At 46.6% G+C, this 16,456-nt stretch overlaps 1 protein-coding gene across 4 annotated transcripts in view; it reads right to left on the bottom strand.

The window, feature by feature from the left end:
- pi4kaa (phosphatidylinositol 4-kinase, catalytic, alpha a) overlaps positions 1 to 16,456 on the bottom strand; it is a 103,009-nt gene that overhangs the window by 46,061 nt on the left and 40,492 nt on the right. For all 4 annotated transcript variants that reach the window (XM_030084472.1, XM_030084474.1, XM_030084475.1 and 1 more), the window contains exons 11-20: positions 15,240 to 15,431; positions 15,067 to 15,167; positions 13,518 to 13,647; positions 13,317 to 13,446; positions 13,141 to 13,236; positions 10,656 to 10,839; positions 10,441 to 10,541; positions 7,238 to 7,406; positions 604 to 654; positions 368 to 476 (exon numbers count right to left, since the gene is read on the bottom strand). In XM_030084472.1, coding sequence (XP_029940332.1) covers positions 368 to 476; positions 604 to 654; positions 7,238 to 7,406; positions 10,441 to 10,541; positions 10,656 to 10,839; positions 13,141 to 13,236; positions 13,317 to 13,446; positions 13,518 to 13,647; positions 15,067 to 15,167; positions 15,240 to 15,431 — 1,263 coding nt within the window. The remainder of the gene's footprint in view (positions 1 to 367; positions 477 to 603; positions 655 to 7,237; positions 7,407 to 10,440; positions 10,542 to 10,655; positions 10,840 to 13,140; positions 13,237 to 13,316; positions 13,447 to 13,517; positions 13,648 to 15,066; positions 15,168 to 15,239; positions 15,432 to 16,456) is intronic.

Genomic DNA, 16,456 nt, shown 5'->3' with positions numbered 1-16,456 from the left:
TGTAAACTCAAACGATAACAGGAAGTTATCAGACAGTACAGGGTTGTGGGGAAAAACTGTTAGTTGCTCAATGCCAATACCACAGGTGAGAACAAAATCAAGGGTGTGACTGAAGTAAAGAGTAGGTTTATGCACCTTCTGCAGAGTATAAATGATGAAAAACACTCCAATCTCAACATGCAGCTGATTTTGATGAAACTGTCTGGCTGTAATATCCACTGAAATGTCCAAAGACTTTGGAGGGTTAGAGAAAAAAGGCTGAGAACTCCTGCAGTGAAATATCTTCCAAAGGTCACCCACATTAAGTTGATACTAGTGTGCTCCACTAAAATCTGTGATGATCACGGCTGTAGAAACAGGCTGTTACCTGAGCCCTCGACAGCGAAGCCCATGACCACGGAGTAAAGCCAGAAGTCCCTGAAGAGCTTCTGCAGACGGGGCTTTGCTTCTTTGATGGGCGGCAGCCTCTTGGTGAGCTAACACAAGGAGGAGAGAGAGAGCAAATCTCTGGGTTGAACGAGGCCAGTCAGCTCAGAACAATCCAACACTTCTGATCACATTCAACTGAGATCTGTAAAGCTCCGAGCCGTACAGATCACTCACCACTGCGATGACTGGAATCAGCACGCCGAGGTTCCCCGCACTGCTCGACGCCTGCAGGCAGAAAAAACAGTCAGAGTCTGAAAAGATCCTGCCGAGATGCACCAAAACAACGCTTTCACTGCCATCAGTTTTTCAAAAGCGTCACTCAAACAGCAGGAGATACTCCTCTGGCCTCAAGGTGGCGCCATGACAGCATACTCTCTTCAGATATTGAGGCAGCTGAACCTTCAGAGGAAACTCACTCCTCAAATCCAGAGGCTAAAGTTTTTATTTGCTTAATGCGTAAATAAAAGAGTCTTCAGTAGAAAGAACTGACAGTAAATGTACAGTAACTTTGGACTGTTTGATCTGTAATGGTACATTACAGGACAGGCAAAAACACGCAATACTCTCTCCTTCATTTGAAGTCAACACTGGTTTGCTCATATTTTATGTGTTGAACAATGACCAGAAACTAACCATCATTCATGAATTCATTCAAGACAAGAGTCTCATTCCTTGTTTCCTCACTACAGAATGAGGAACACAGACCGCTTTGGCTCACGAGGGTCCTCACTCCAACGTCTTGAGAACAACTAGGAATTTCTTCTGAAAGTCATTACAGCTAAAATCAGCTCGCGGTAACACAGGCGCATCTTCGACAATATTTTCCACTCTGATGAGCAGGAAGTGAAGTTAGACCCAGTTTAAACGTTGTGAAGTGAAAACGGTGGCCGTTTCCATGAAAACAGCGAGTCAGAGCCACTGAAAACACACGTTTTTGAAAACGGCTCCCAGTGTGAACTCCTTCTGGACTCTGAGGAGGCAGGCTTGTTGAACAGCACTTTGTAAAAAAAGTCCAAAATGTAATAAGTACGTTATTTGATTTTCTAATAAAGCTGCATTTTGTAATAAACTGCCGCATTTCATAAAAAACTGCCCCAATGCATCTTGGGGTCAATTTTGCCACATTATGTAATAAGTTATCACATTTTGTGAAGATTGTTACAAAATGCACTTGCAACTTTTTATTTTCTGGAAAATGTACTGACATGATTCATTATGTAACAACATATGATTACTACTCATTAATGGTGCAATGGTGCAATAAATAATATTCAGTCACAAAACGCGCCCCCCCAGCTCCTCTCCAGAGGGCGCTGTGCAGGTTGCCAGTCTGGGAGACTTCAAGTGAGTTTAGACAGTTCAGGTCCGTAGCCCTATTGGCACGCGGCGCGCTCCACTGGCGTGCACTACCGGTGTCTGGCGTGTGTGGTGTGCATGGCCGGTCAGCCCACGGATCGCTGCGCTGCTTTTTTATATCTGTTTTCATATTGCCCTTACACGCTGCCATAGAGGATGCCAGACAATCCTCTGGCAAACCTGCTGCCGAACAACTGTTGATAGTGACAATAAAGATCTATCTATCCATCCATCCATCTATCTATTCATCTATTCATCTATCTATCTTGCTTTGGCAACCTCAGGAACTCATGTGATTGGCTCTGGAACAGGGAAGAGTGACAGTCTCACCCCGCCCAATCGGAGTCGTTCTGTCCTGTAACTCTCATTTTGAAAGAAAAAAACTTGACCAAGACGTTTATTGATGAAGATGGCAGATTGTTTAAAGGGAACATTTCTTCAATGACAGGAGAAAACTGGAAATGATTTTTATTATTTTTCAAGTAAATTTCTTGCTTATTTAAACAATGAAGTTAGACGAGTGTCTTTTATTGAATCTCATGCAGTTTCCCATATCACTATGAATCTTAATAAAGTATGACAGAGTACTCCAAATAATAATAACATCAGTTACCTATTTGAAGTTACTTGAAAAAGCAAAAAACAAACAAAAAATAAACCGGGAGGGGTGCTGGACAGTGCTCCAGCTGGGGACTTCAAGGCCACATGGGCAGTGACAGTGAGACCTGGGGGGGGGGTGCACAGCCTCCCTGATCTGAACCCGAGTGGTGTTCTGTTATTGGACGTCTGTGTTAACCACAGTTTGTCCATAACTAACACCATGTACGAGTACAGGGGGGTCCACAAGTGCACTTGGCACCAGGACACCCTAGCTCAGAGGTCGACGATGATGGACTGTTGTCGTGTCATCTGACCTCTGACCTCGTGTTTTGGACACTCGGGTGAAGAGAGGAGCAGAGCTGTGGACCGATCTCCACCCGGTGGTGAGTTGGATTCACAGGCAGAGGAGGAACCTGGACAGACTTGGCAGACCCACGCGTGTTGTGAGGGTCTGCTGGGAAGGCAAGGATCCTGTTGTTCCACACGCCGGAGCCCTGCCACATCAATCTCAACAGAGGTAAGTCGGGTACCGGAAGGAAAGTCGGTATGTGTTCCAAAATAAGTGATTTCAAAATAAAATGTGTCATATTTTTGCCTTAAAGGGGCTGTATCATGCAAAATTCACTTTTTGTAGGTTTTAACCTTGTTATATAGCTATGTACTCACCAAAAACACCTCCAAAGCATTTTTTTTTTCCTTCGTGCCTGTGTGTTTGAGCTTTCCTAGTGTTTGTGCTGCTCAGAGAGGCAGCCCCTCCCACACCGTGAAAACTCTCTGTTTCCCACGTTCACGTCACACGGAGAAGATGGTTCCCCTGAGCCCCCCTCCCTCCCGCAGGCCCTCGGCAATCAGCGTTGCCGCTTTTTGTAACTCCGATTACGGAGATAAACTTTAACCATCGTCTGAAAGCAACAGTCAAGCAAGAGCAAGAGTCTGGAGGGTCTGAAGGGTCTGAAGGGTCTGAAGGGTCTGGAGGGTCTGAAGGGTCTGGAGGGTCTGAAGGGTCTGAAGGGTCTGGAGGGTCTGGAGGGTCTGAAGGGTCTGAAGGGTCTGAAGGGTCTGGAGGGTCTGAAGGGTCTGGAGGGTCTGAAGGGTCTGAAGGGTCTGGAGGGTCTGGAGGGTCTGAAGGGTCTGAAGGGTCTGAAGGGTCTGAAGGGTCTGAAGGGTCTGCACTTGAGAGTTTCTAACAGGAAAAGACGTTTTCGTGTGTCTTTGTGTGTAGAGAAGCTAGAGCTAAAGAGCTACAGCTAGCTAGCGTATTTGTTTTGAAGCGCTGATTGGTTGAAGTAGCTGTCAGTCAAAGTCCACAGGGGGAGAGGCGGGATTTCAGTGAAACAGAGCGTTTTCTCTTCCGGGTTTCAGAATTAGCCCCAGAAAATCTCTTATTTCACACAAAATGACTTTTCCTTACCATGTTAATGCCAAAGCTAGGGTTTTGACGAGCTAAAAAAGCAAGATACAGCCCCTTTAACATTGTTTTTCATTATTATTTTTCTGGTAGAATACATAACAATGTGATATAATCATTATAAACATTAGAAGAATGAACGATGTTGTATGGAGTCCTTGTAGGAAACTCAATTGCACAAAACAACTCTATGACCGGAGTGGCTCTTTGTTGCCAGATTGGGCAGGTTTCGCCACAATCAAGGTTCTTTTGAACACGTCGGACGGGCTGATGAAATGGTTATGTGCTTGGGACGTGTTTTTTACTATGCAAATCTGGTTTTTATGGTTTAAACATGCATTTTCAACAGAGATGGAGGTTTGGGCTGCTTTCTATTGTTGGACGGTTTTAACATTATGCTTGGGTTGAAAGAGCAACAGATCTGGCAACCTCCTTCAGCAGACGCAGAGGCACTGGAGGCAGTGTGAGTGACAGTGCTGCGGTAATTCCGTACCAGAGTTGGACCGGACATGCACCGCATCCACTGTGAGCCCGGCGTGATTTTTTTTCGTTTTGAGCTTTCCAACATGGTGTCGAGGAAGAAGCTCCAGAGTTTGGCTGTATTTCACTCCAAAAGCTGAAACTGAGGCTACTGGCAACACTTTCCGTCGTCGCATGGATATTATTTCTTCTGCTCAGGATGAAAATATTTTAAAGAGTTAATGCAAACACCCATTTGTATTATTTGATTTCTCAGTCAATGAGAATCGTTAAGAGAATCGATAATGAATCGTATCAATAGCCAGATATAGATAATGGAATTGGAATAGCTAAACTCCTAACTATTCCCATCCCTAATAAAGACCCTGTTTCTGATTGTTTTCCTCCAGGCAGTGAAATGAAATGTGTTTTGCCTTTCAGTATTATGTCAAAAAAGACTTGAGATAGTCATATAAAGCCTGGGAAAGTCTATTCCAGGGTCCTGGAGAGGAGGATCGATTGATGGTCAAACCTCGGGTCCAGGAGGAACGATGTGGTTCTCGTTCTGATCGTGGAACAGTGGACCAGCTCTATACCCTCCATAGGGTGCTCGAGGGTTCGTGGGAGTTCGCCCAACCACTCCACATGTGTTTTGTGAGACTTGGAGAAGGCGTTCGACCGCGTCCCTCGTAGTGTCTTGTGGGGGAGGGGGGCTCCGTGAATACGGAGTCTGAGGCCCCTTGTTAAGGGCCGTCCGGTCTCTGTAGGACCGGAGTAGGAGTCTGGTCCGCATTGCCGGCAGTAAGTCGGACCTGTTCCCGGTGCATGTTGGACTCCGGCAGGGCTGCCCTTTGTCACCGGTTCTGTTCATTATTTTTATGGACAGAATTTCTAGGTGCAGCCAGGGGCCGGAAGGGGTCCGGCTCGAGAACCACAGGATTTCATCTCTGCTTTTTGCAGATGATGTTGTCCTGTTGGCTTCATCGAACCTGAACCATCATGCACTGGGGCGGTTCGCAGACGAGTGTGAAGCGACAGGATTGAGGATCAGCACCTCCAAATCCGAGGCCATGGTCCTCAACCGGAACATGGTGGCTTGCCCTCTCCAGGTCGGTGGAGAGACTCTGGTCCAGGGGAAGGAGTTCAGGGATCTTGGGGTCTTGTTCATAAGTGAGGGACGGATGGAGGTGAGATTGACAGGCGGATCGGTGCAGCGGCTGCAGTGATCAGTGGTTGTATCGGTCCGTTGTGGTGAAGAAGGAGCTGAGCCGAAAGGAGAAGCTCTCGATTTACCGGTCAATCTACGTTCCCACCCTCACCTCTGGTCATGAACTTTGGGTCATGACCGAAAGGACAAGATCCCGGATACAAGCGGCCGAAATGAGCTTCCTCCGTAGGGTGGCTGGGCGCTCCCTTAGAGATAGGGTGAGGAGCTCAGTCACCAGGGAGGAGCTCGGAGTAGAACCGCTTCTCCTCCACATCGAGAGGAACCAGCTGAGGAGGTTCAGCTCCTCTTTAGGATGGAACCTCCTGGGCGCCTCCCTGGGGAGGAGTTCTGGGCATGTCTCAACAGGAGGACCCGGGGAAGACATAGGACACGCTGGAGAGACTTTGTCTCTGGGCTGGCCTGGTACGCCTTGGGATCCTCCTGAAACGGCTGGAGGAAGAGTCTGGGGACAGGAAGTCTGGGCATCCCTGCTTGGACTGGTGTCCCTGCGACTCGGCTCCGTAGAAGCGGTTGAAGGTGGATGGACAAACTTAAACTAAAACTGCTCAAAAAATACATTGTACATTAAAAAAAACATCCCAGATGACAGTGAAGTAAATATTGTGGTTCATAATGTGTATTATTTCCATAGTAGAATGAGCTGAAAACCAAATAACATTGAGCATCAGGAGGAAGGCCCACTGCTACAGCATTTGGTCTGACACTGGGGAGAACCCTTTGTTTATTGTTTTTGTGTAGACTACTGTGTAGACTATTGTACATTATCGGACTTTTAAACAGATGGATTAAAAAGTTGCGAACCATACATAATTTCAACGCTAAGATTTTTTTTTTTTTTTTTTTTTTTTTGTCATTGCAAGTACATAAACTACTTTGCAGATCTCAATTAATTTGGATAGCTGAAAACCTGGTGTCTTGATCTGAAAAGAATGGCAAACTTAATGGTTCCAAGCTGCTTCAAAGCTTGCCTCTGATTCTGATCTTCATTGTGAATGACAGCATTGATAGCTGTGCTCCACCATTCACTGTCTATAAAGTTTAACTTACCGATTCACTTTTTCCTATTCTGGCCAAATGAAGAATGTTGCAAACGAGAGCAGCACCTTCCCTGAGTGAATTCCATGTGAACCATTGGCTGAATGAGTGAAGCTGAATACCTAACATTCCATGCCATGAATTAACATAGTTCTAAATACTAAGCATCCAAAGGCTACCTTAAAATCCATTCTGAAGCACACGGGGAGCCAATGCAGCCACTGTAACATCGCCATAATATTGCGCCCGCCTTCTGGTATTGTCAGAACATAAGTTGCTGAATTTTGCAAAACTTGTACACATGAAATGCTCTTATTGTGAAGACCAGAAAGCAGGGTATTAGAACAGTCAATACAATGGTTATATTGCGTTGTAGCCAATATAACTGGTTGCCTGTTTGAACAGAAATTCTGTCTTGTGTTGAAACTACTCTGTGACAGGCGCTTCATGCATTCTGAGTGAATTCATGGATTCACTTTGGATGCTTTGAGGCATTCAAAGGTGTACACTGGCACAACCAGTAAGACTGAGTGAGGACAGAATAACTGTTTTCAATGTTTTTGCTATTTCCATGTTAACAGACATCAGTGTGAAAACGCTGTGTTTTGGTTTGAAAGCTTGTGTGAACGGGGCTTTACACTGGAGAGAATCCATGTGAGTGAGTGCTCTTCAGAGGTGAGGAGGACAGATGAGTGCGGTGTGTTTGGCTGAAAGGGGCTCACCTTCAGGGCGGGGCCTTTGTCCGACGCCCTCTCGCTGGCTCTCTTCCCCTCCAGGCCGAGTTGCACGAACAGCTCCAGCAGGTTGACCAGCAACTCATCAACCATCTGCTCGGCCTGCAGGTTGGCAGCAATGTTACCCAGCGCATTGATCACTGCCAGAGAGCAATGTCTGTACAAGACAGAGACAAAGGCATTCAGTTTGCAAACATCTTTCATCACACTCAGCTGCAGTTAAACTTCCTGTTTCACATTAAAAGATGTTGGTTTAAGATCCAGTAGAATACTGGACACAGCAAGGTGAAGGTTTTATTCTGAAAATGAGAGGAAAGCCTAGCCATTGGATTTATACAACTTTACACAATCAATTAATCAAGCTGAAATAATGTCTTTTTTGTTTCAGAAAACTTTCACGTTTACACAGAAACATTTTGAAAACCACATCCATTTATGCAGAAACAGCAGATATGCTGAAAACCATATGGTTTACATCAGTAGCGGCCGGTGGAGCGGGGCGCAGGTGGTGGGAGAGCTTGTTTCGTTCGCCTACACCGTCAGCGGCGGGCGGTTCTGCGTTAATTCACTTCTGCAATGGCGGAAGCGCTCGTTTCCATACCCGCGCATTCCAGGCGGGCAGTGTTGAAGAAACCAGTTCATTAAAAATAATCGTTGCCTACCTGTTGTGTTGTTTGGAATGCGCCTTGAATGCGCGGGTGTGGAAAAGAGCACTCCCGTCAATGTGGAAGTGAATTAACACCGCACCGTCCGCGGCTGGCGGTGTGGGCAGACAAAACAAGCTCTCCCACCACCTGCGCCCCGCGTCACGGGCCGCTACTGGTTTACATGTTGGTCCATTAGGCGGTGCTGCAGAGAACAATACACTCTAACATTAACAATGGAGAACACAGACATTTGTATGGACAGAACACCAAGTGTTTAAATGTAATTTTAGATCAAGTTTAACAATAAAAAATGCTGCAAATCCAAAAAAACTGTGTTTTTAGGATATCTTTATGAAATGTGCTTTGAATGCAGCTAGCAATGTAACATCACATTTACCCACAGGTTCCTTAATAGAGTATGAAAATAATTAAAGCCGCAAGCGGCACTGATCGGGACCGAGCCTCCTTGCCGGCCCGCGACTGAGACATCCATCCCACTAACATGGGAGTTGTTAGCAACTGTCATCCACTAACATGGAGTTGTTAGCATGCCCAGTCCACTAACATGGAGCTGTTAGCATCTGTCATCCATTAACATGGAGTTGTTAGCATGTCCCATCCACAAAAATGGAACTGTTAGCATCTGTCATAATGGAGTTGTTAGCATGTCCCATCCACTAACATGTAGCAGTTAGCTTCTCCAATCCACTAACATGTAGCTGTTAGCATCTGTCATCCACTAACATGGAGTTGTTAGCATGTCCCATCCACTAACATGGAGCTGTTAGCATCTGTCATCCACGAACATGGAGGTGTTAGCATGTCCCGTTCACTAACGTGGAGCTGTTACCATCTGTCATCCACTAACATGGAGTTGTTAGCATGTCCCATTCACTAACATGTAGCTGTTAGCATCTGTCATCCACGAACATGGAGTTGTTAGCATGTCCCATCCACTAACATGGAGCTATTAGCTTCCGTCATCCACTAACATGGAGTTGTTAGCATGTCCCATTCACTAACATGTAGCTGTTAGCATCTGTCATCCACTAACATGGAGTTGTTAGCATGTCCCATTCACTAATATGGAGCATTTAGCTTCCGTCATCCACTAACATGGAGTTGTTAGCATGTCCCATCCACTAACATGGAGCTTTTAGCATCTGTCATCCACTAACATGGAGCTGTTAGCTGCTTTTGACAGTCACTGAATGAAGGCACTGAGTGTCAGAGTTTGATTGACAGCTGCTGTCAGCTGTGTAACTGCACTGTACGCCCATATATGGTCATGTGAGTTAGAGTGGAGAGAGGAGAAAATAAAAGTTTCTGTTTGGGAAACAACTGCTCGTTGTTCAATTCATGTTTGGCATATCGGAACAAAAAATATCACGTTTGATAGGAAAATTTGTTGTCTTTCAGTTGGTGAGGCTTTCAGAGCAGTCAGACTTTTAGTTTGGACCGTAGAGGCCTCAGTTTGTGAGAAGCGCAAAATTTTTCCCCATCCGGCTCCATTATAACTGAGAGCAAAAAAAATGCAGAGCGCACACCTTTTCATACCTGTGAAAAAGTACATATAACATGAAATTTTCCCCACTTATGTTACATCATCTTGTTCGGAAGGACCTTGTGAGGTTCGACGTGTGCTCAGTTTGTTGATAAGAGTCACGGTTTAGCCACAGTCGCCAGTTGTTCGAGGTGCTGAAAAATGCAAATTTTTTCGTTTTTTTCCCATTATAACGGATGAGGGCAGGAGCAAGGCAGGATTTCAGACTTCCAACTTTGAACACTAATAAAATCCACACCGTAAGACATTTGACAAAGATTTGAACAACTTTTGTAGAGAAGCTTCTCTATCATGTCGCGGGACTCTGATGTCTGTACGACAAACGGTCTCGGAGGAGATAATTTTTTCGTGAAGAGTGATTTTGGGCAAAATTTTACTTTGAAAGGGAAATTACAGACTTCCTGTTGGATTTAGGTCAGGGGTGTCGGCACGTGAATTTTAGATCTCGATGAGACGAACGCGTGAGCGTTGGTTTGATCTCTCAACGACATTCCTACGGGACGTAGCGACCATTTTACTGTTTCTAGGTGGCGCTAGAGAGCAGATGGGGTCAATTTTTCCATTTTATAAAATCTTTTTCTGGTCACGATCTGTGTGCCACATTTGGTGACTTTTCGTGTATGTTTAGGGGGTCAAATTTGGGGTCAAACTCCGGGCGGTAAAATAATAGACAAACAAACGGACGAAGAACAATAGAGACCTTGCCAGGCAAGGTGGCCTGTGGCCACCTTGCCTGGGGGGCAAGGTCCCTAAATATTACGTCGTCAACATCATAAAATTTCCCATGAAGAAACACTCTAATGAGCTTTTCTGGAGTTGCTAGAATTGCTCAAAACTGCAAATCTGACAAATGAATGAGATTTTTTCATATGACGGCCAGATGTTCATGGCCAAACTCTGTTGGCAGAAAAGAGTGTTTCTCTTGCACTGCCACATATACTGTGATATGAAAGATGTTGGTCTTGGACGTGGTGCAGCACCTGTATCCATGGTCCTTGTAGTCCTTGGTGGAGTAAACCATGGAGCTGGCCTTCACGCTGATCTGCTGGAACAGATTCCACACCTCCTGGTAGATGTATTGCTGAAGAGACAGAAGAAGAAAGAGATGAATATCAGAGCTGCTCTGAACAGAGGAAAGCCTGACCTGGCCGGTCCTCGGTTCGAGGACGTCTGCCGGAGCTTGGTGGACCCTCACGTTCCCGGTGATGACCATGCAGCCCAGCTGGTCGATGATGAGAACATCCAGCTGAGAGGGAGGCTGGCAGAACTTCTGCTGCAGAATCTGCAGGATGGGCTCCATCACACGAGGAGTGTCCCGCAGGGCCACCGCAATGTGGCCCAGGGCCCGGATGGTGTGGTCTGGGATCAGGTGAGCGTCCCTGGACAGGGGAGGACAAGAGAGGACACAAGACCAGATGAGAGGAGACCAGACGATGAGACAAGATGAGAAGGGACAGGAGGAGACAAGAGGAGGTGAGAGGAAATGAAATGGGACCAGAAGAGACAAGTCAAGATAAGACAAGATAACCAAATGGATGTTCAAAGGGACATAAGATAAGAAGAGACAGCATAACAGGACACAAGAGGACAGATGGGACGAGATGGCACAAGATGAAAAGGAAAGATGGGAGACAAAAGAATATGCGAGCTGAGACAAGAGGTGAGTGTTCAGGAGCAGATGAGGAGACAAATATATATATACTATGATCATAATGATAATACATATATATACACACACACACACACACACACACACACACACACACACATATATATATATATATATATATATATACACACACATGTGTGTGTGTGTGTGTGTGTGTGTGTGTGTGTGTGTGTGTGTGTGTGTATATATATATATATATATATATATATATATATATATATATATATATATATATATATATATAGACATTAGAGAGTAAAGCTGGGGTCACACCCAAAGATTTTCACAGTCCCAGACCAAATGCTGAAAATCTTTTCTAAATCTGGCATTTTAGCCGGAGTCTCAACGCCCTCGTCCTCCATCGCTTAGTTTAAACGTGAGTTAGTTTAGACCGTCATGAGACAGGTTAGTTTTATCTTACTGATGTGTTGTTGCAGTCGTAATCTTGCTGTTTAAGCATTCTTTTCCTCGTCTTATGTTCGCCATAATATCAAACATATATATGGTATTGATCGCAAGTCTGTGTAAAAACTCAGTCTGAACCTGGGCTGTGAACAACACCTCTAAACACTTGTCTTTAGAGGTGAGCAGGTGCGAGCTGATAGTTTCCTGGGAGTGTTTTTCAAATCTTTTCAAAGTCGTCTGGTGTGTGGGTGGCATTAGATGGAATGAGATGAATAACAAAGAGAGAAGGTAGAGGACAAGAGAAGATGGAACAAGACAGAAGAGAGGACAGGAAGACACAAGACAAGATGGGATGAGAATGAACCAAACAAAATGATATAAGAGGAAAAGAGGCGAGAGTAGCTGACATGACAGGACAGAGCAGACGAGGCCAGAGACAGGGAAGACACCAGACGAAACAAGACACGAAGAGGTGAAATGAAGTGAAACGAGATAAGACAAGGCAAAATGAGATGAAGCGAGGCGAGAAGAGACAATAGGGTAGAGGTCGGCAACCTTTTTGTCATGGAGTGCCAGTTTAAAATTTTCTCATCAGTGTGTCTGCCATTATCAACTAAAACGCAAGTTCACACAAAATACAAAAAGATTTCCAACATACCTGGAAATGTATTCCATTCAGATAAAGCACATACAATCATATCTTCAAAGATATTTTTCTTGTTATTAACTGTGTTATTAATTAGTTATTAACTCCAAAAAGTGCTTTCATAAACTTTGTGCTTGTTGCTCTGCATGCCGATGTTTCGAATTAACTGGTGCCCGTGTTAACTTGTGACCAATACATGACTGAGACTTGTAGTGGTTTTGGTCAACGTCGGTTTTCTACAGTTACAGTGAGTGTATACGCTTAAAGTCTTTTGTGAGTCTGACTTTAACAGCTGCTGTTATCAGCATGTGTCTACACAGACCTCTGCCATCATTCGCTAACACGGGAACCAGTTAATCCATAACACCGGCCGGACGATCGCTCGTATTCTGCTACGGAGCTCTTTATACAACTCGCTGTTTCACAGTTTGCTTCCATCTCTCCTCTCCAGTGTTTGTTCTCTCGGGGTTTTTATCAAAAAACTGTTTTTCAACCACCGTCGTTCTTCTGCTTGTTTTTGACTGTCCTGCTTCCTGTTTACTGCTCACGTCATCACGTCACTACGTACGAGGGAACGCATGCGGAACAAATAATCCCCCGTTTAATCCGCTCCGCTGTCAGGCGGCGTTTATAAGAGACACGGAGCGGATTGTCGATCGGTGTACACCACCTCGTACAATCGGCTTCGAGTGAAGCGGATCCACTCGGTGTTTACATGACACATTTACAATCCGCTCCGCCTACAAGCCGATTATATGGGTGCATGTAAACGTGCCTAGTGTTAATGCCATGGGCCAAGGGTTGCCGACCCCTGCAATAGGGGAACAGACAAAACCAGAGAAGACAAGTCGGGATGAGACAAAACGAGCCAAGACGAAATCAGACAAGCAGTGTCGAGAGGAGAGACGAGGACGGAGGGAGAAGTTCTGAGTTCAGCTGTGCCCTCCTGTTTTCACCTACTTGTCATTCTCCTGATAGATGTAGAGACGGTTGGACAGGCTGGCCAGAAAAGCTTCCACGATGACATTGTCCATGGTCAGGCCGGCTTTCAGACATCTGGAGGAGACACAACGAGAGGAGGAGTTCACTACAACAACCACACACTACAGCAGTGTCCAGCTGTTCTGGGCTCTGACCTGCAGATGTTGTCGATGGAGATGTCCCTCAGCTGCTCGTACATGGACGGCTGGCTCTTCTTGCTGGTGTTGGTGCTCAGAGTGGACTGGGAGTGTTCGTTGGTCACGTGGATCTTTATCTCTCCGCCTCCTGGTGGTGAAATGCGGATGTGATGAGACGTGCGAGCGGACAGAACGGACAGAACCACGGAGCAGCTTTACCTGGAGTGCACTGGCTGTGATATTTATACAGCTTCACCAGGACAGGAGACGGCACCACCAGGAAGTCTCTGAGAGACATGGTGACGGAGTGAGCCACCACGGGGAAACGCTCGCACAGACGACCCAAACCCTGAACACACACACACACACACACACACACACACACACACACACACACACACACACACACACACACACACACACACACACACACGCACGCACGCACGCACGCACGCACACAATATTACAAACATAGGCTTCAAGACAGAGACCGGGAGCAGCACGATCACCACAATCTGCTTCTACATCTGAGCTACATGGAAACTGATTTGATTGGTCATCATGGTAACTCTCTGCTTCTTTTCAGTCCCTCAGTCTGAAGTCTTTCTGCTTTCACTTTAAACTTCACATGTGAATTCTTTTCTTGCTCTGTCAACCGTTAAGTTTCAAATAAACATGAACGACGCATAAGATTAGCTTTTTATCTGTGATGTAGTTTCTAGGTTGTAATGCTGACAAGTAGCAAGAATACCTGTATCTACCGAGGGGGAAATCAGTGAGTTCACCGGGCGCCAAGCCGCTTTGGAGAGTCGCTTGGACTGTCAGGAAGACTTGGAGAAGTGGACTTTGATTGGCTGTCAGTGTGTTCGGGTTGTTCAAACAAATGATCAAAACACTCCTTATAATATATCAGATGATCTTAGATTAAGGGTCGTGTGGACGATTTCCCCAATATTCATGTGGCTTTATTACAAGAACCTAGAGCAACATACGCTACAACAAAGTCCCTAAAGTTCACAAGTACTTGTGACTTGTGTCCTTGTGTTCTTTATGTACTCTGCAACCTCTGCCTGGAATTCATGCCAGAAAACTTTAAACCTGAAGGAAATAGTCTCTCTTACAACATTCAAAAACCTTGCTGGGAAACTGGAATCTATATCATATCATTCTTACTCCTGCATTACATGATTTTCCTACTTTATTGCTTTATTTGTTGTTAAATTTTGTGTGACCTCTGACCTCTCTGTTCTAATACGTAAAACAATGTTGTAAGCCAGGTGGAGGTGCAGTGATGAGCGCTGGGTTCAAATACCGGCCGGGGCTTGGGGCCTCTCTGTGTGGAGTTTGCATGTCAGGTTAATTGGTCATCCTGAATTGCCCCTCATTGTGACTGTGAGTGTGCATGGTTGTCTGTCCCTATGTGTCGGCGACAGACTGGTGAACTGTCCAGGGTGAACCCCGCCCTCGCCCAAAGCAGCAGGGACTGGCTCCAGCCCCGGATATGCGGCCCCCAGATATTTAATGAATGAATGAATGGATGAATGTTTGCCCTGAAAAAGAGATCTTTGTGTCTTAACGGGACTGACCTGCTTGAATAAAGGTTAAAATAAATTTTATTTATATATGTGGCACATCAATGTCACGCTGTGAAGACGTGATTTCAACAAAAGATGTGAGAATATCACATATGTCTTACAATATTTTCAAAACTTTCATGAGACGGTGAGCTTTAGCATGCATATTTGTAAATATCTGAATCCCGGTTTACCTGTAAGCAGCAGATGAGAAGAGGCATGTGTGCGATGATGACCTTGCTGGATGTCTTGGACTGCAGCTTCTCTGACAGCTTGGTGCAGAGGTTCTCGGCTCCTGGTGACATTCAGAAAGCAGCCGTGACGAACACGAAGCCGCGTGGGGAAAGCTGCCGGCGCTCAGCCTCACCCTGCTCCTCCGTCACGGCCCACACCATGATGTCCACGCAGGCGGCGTTGGCCTGGCAGCGCAGCTTGAGCGGACTCAGCTCGCTCTGGAGGTACTCCACGTCGTGGAGGATCCTCTGCAGCTCCGACTGGCTGCTGCTGAACTGCTCCAGCACAAAGTCGTGGACTTCCTTCACATAGTCGACCTGAAGGTCTGAGAGGCCACACATCTTTAGTCTAGGCAACGTTAGCATTAGCGCTGGCAATTAGCATTATCAGCTTTTTCAGAATAAGGGCGGCTGTGGTTCAGTGGGTGGAGCGGTCGTTCCACAATCGGGCGGTTGTTAGTTCGATTCCTGTCTCCCCCTGTCTGCATGTCAAAGTGTCCTTGGGCAAGACACTGAACCCTGTCAGTCCCTGACAGTCTGGAGGAGGTTTTCAGTGGGCGGGGCTAGAGGACAGTCTGGAGGAGGTTTTCAGTGGGCGGGGCTAGAGGACAGTCTGGAGGAGGTCTTCAGTGGGCGGGGCTGGAGCACAGTCTGGAGGAGGTCTTCAGTGGGCGGGGCTGGAGGACAGTCTGGAGGAGGTCTTCAGTGGGCGGGGCTGGAGGACAGTCTGGAGGAGGTCTTCAGTGGGCGGGGCTGGAGGACAGTCTGGAGGAGGTTTTCAGTGGGCGGGGCTGGAGGACAGTCTGGAGGAGGTTTTCAGTGGGCGGGGCTAGAGGACAGTCTGGAGGAGGTTTTCAGTGGGCGGGGCTGGAGGACAGTCTGGAGGAGGTTTTCAGTGGGCGGGGCTGGAGGACAGTCTGGAGGAGGTTTTCAGTGGGCGGGGCTGGAGGACAGTCTGGAGGAGGTTTCAGTGGGCGGGGCTGGAGGACAGTCTGGAGGAGGTCTTCAGTGGGCGGGGCTGGAGGACAGTCTGGAGGAGGTTTTCAGTGGGCGGGGCTAGAGGACAGTCTGGAGGAGGTTTTCAGTGGGTGGGGCTTCAGGACAGTCTGGAGGAGGTTTTCAGTGGGCGGGGCTTCAGGACAGTCTGGAGGAGGTTTTCAGTGGGCGGGGCTGGAGGACAGTCTGGAGGAGGTTTTCAGTGGGTGGGGCTGGAGGACAGTCTGGAGGAGGTTTTCAGTGGGTGGGGCTTCAGGACAGTCTGGAGGAGGTTTTCAGTGGGCGGGGCTGGAGGACAGTCTGGAGGAGGTTTTCAGTGGGCGGGGCTTCAGGACAGTCTGGAGGAGGTTTTCAG

The sequence above is a fragment of the Salarias fasciatus genome, assembly GCF_902148845.1.
Source record: "Salarias fasciatus chromosome 7 unlocalized genomic scaffold, fSalaFa1.1 super_scaffold_4, whole genome shotgun sequence".
NCBI classification, from domain to species: domain Eukaryota; kingdom Metazoa; phylum Chordata; class Actinopteri; order Blenniiformes; family Blenniidae; genus Salarias; species Salarias fasciatus.
This window is presented reverse-complemented; position numbering and strand designations above follow the sequence as displayed.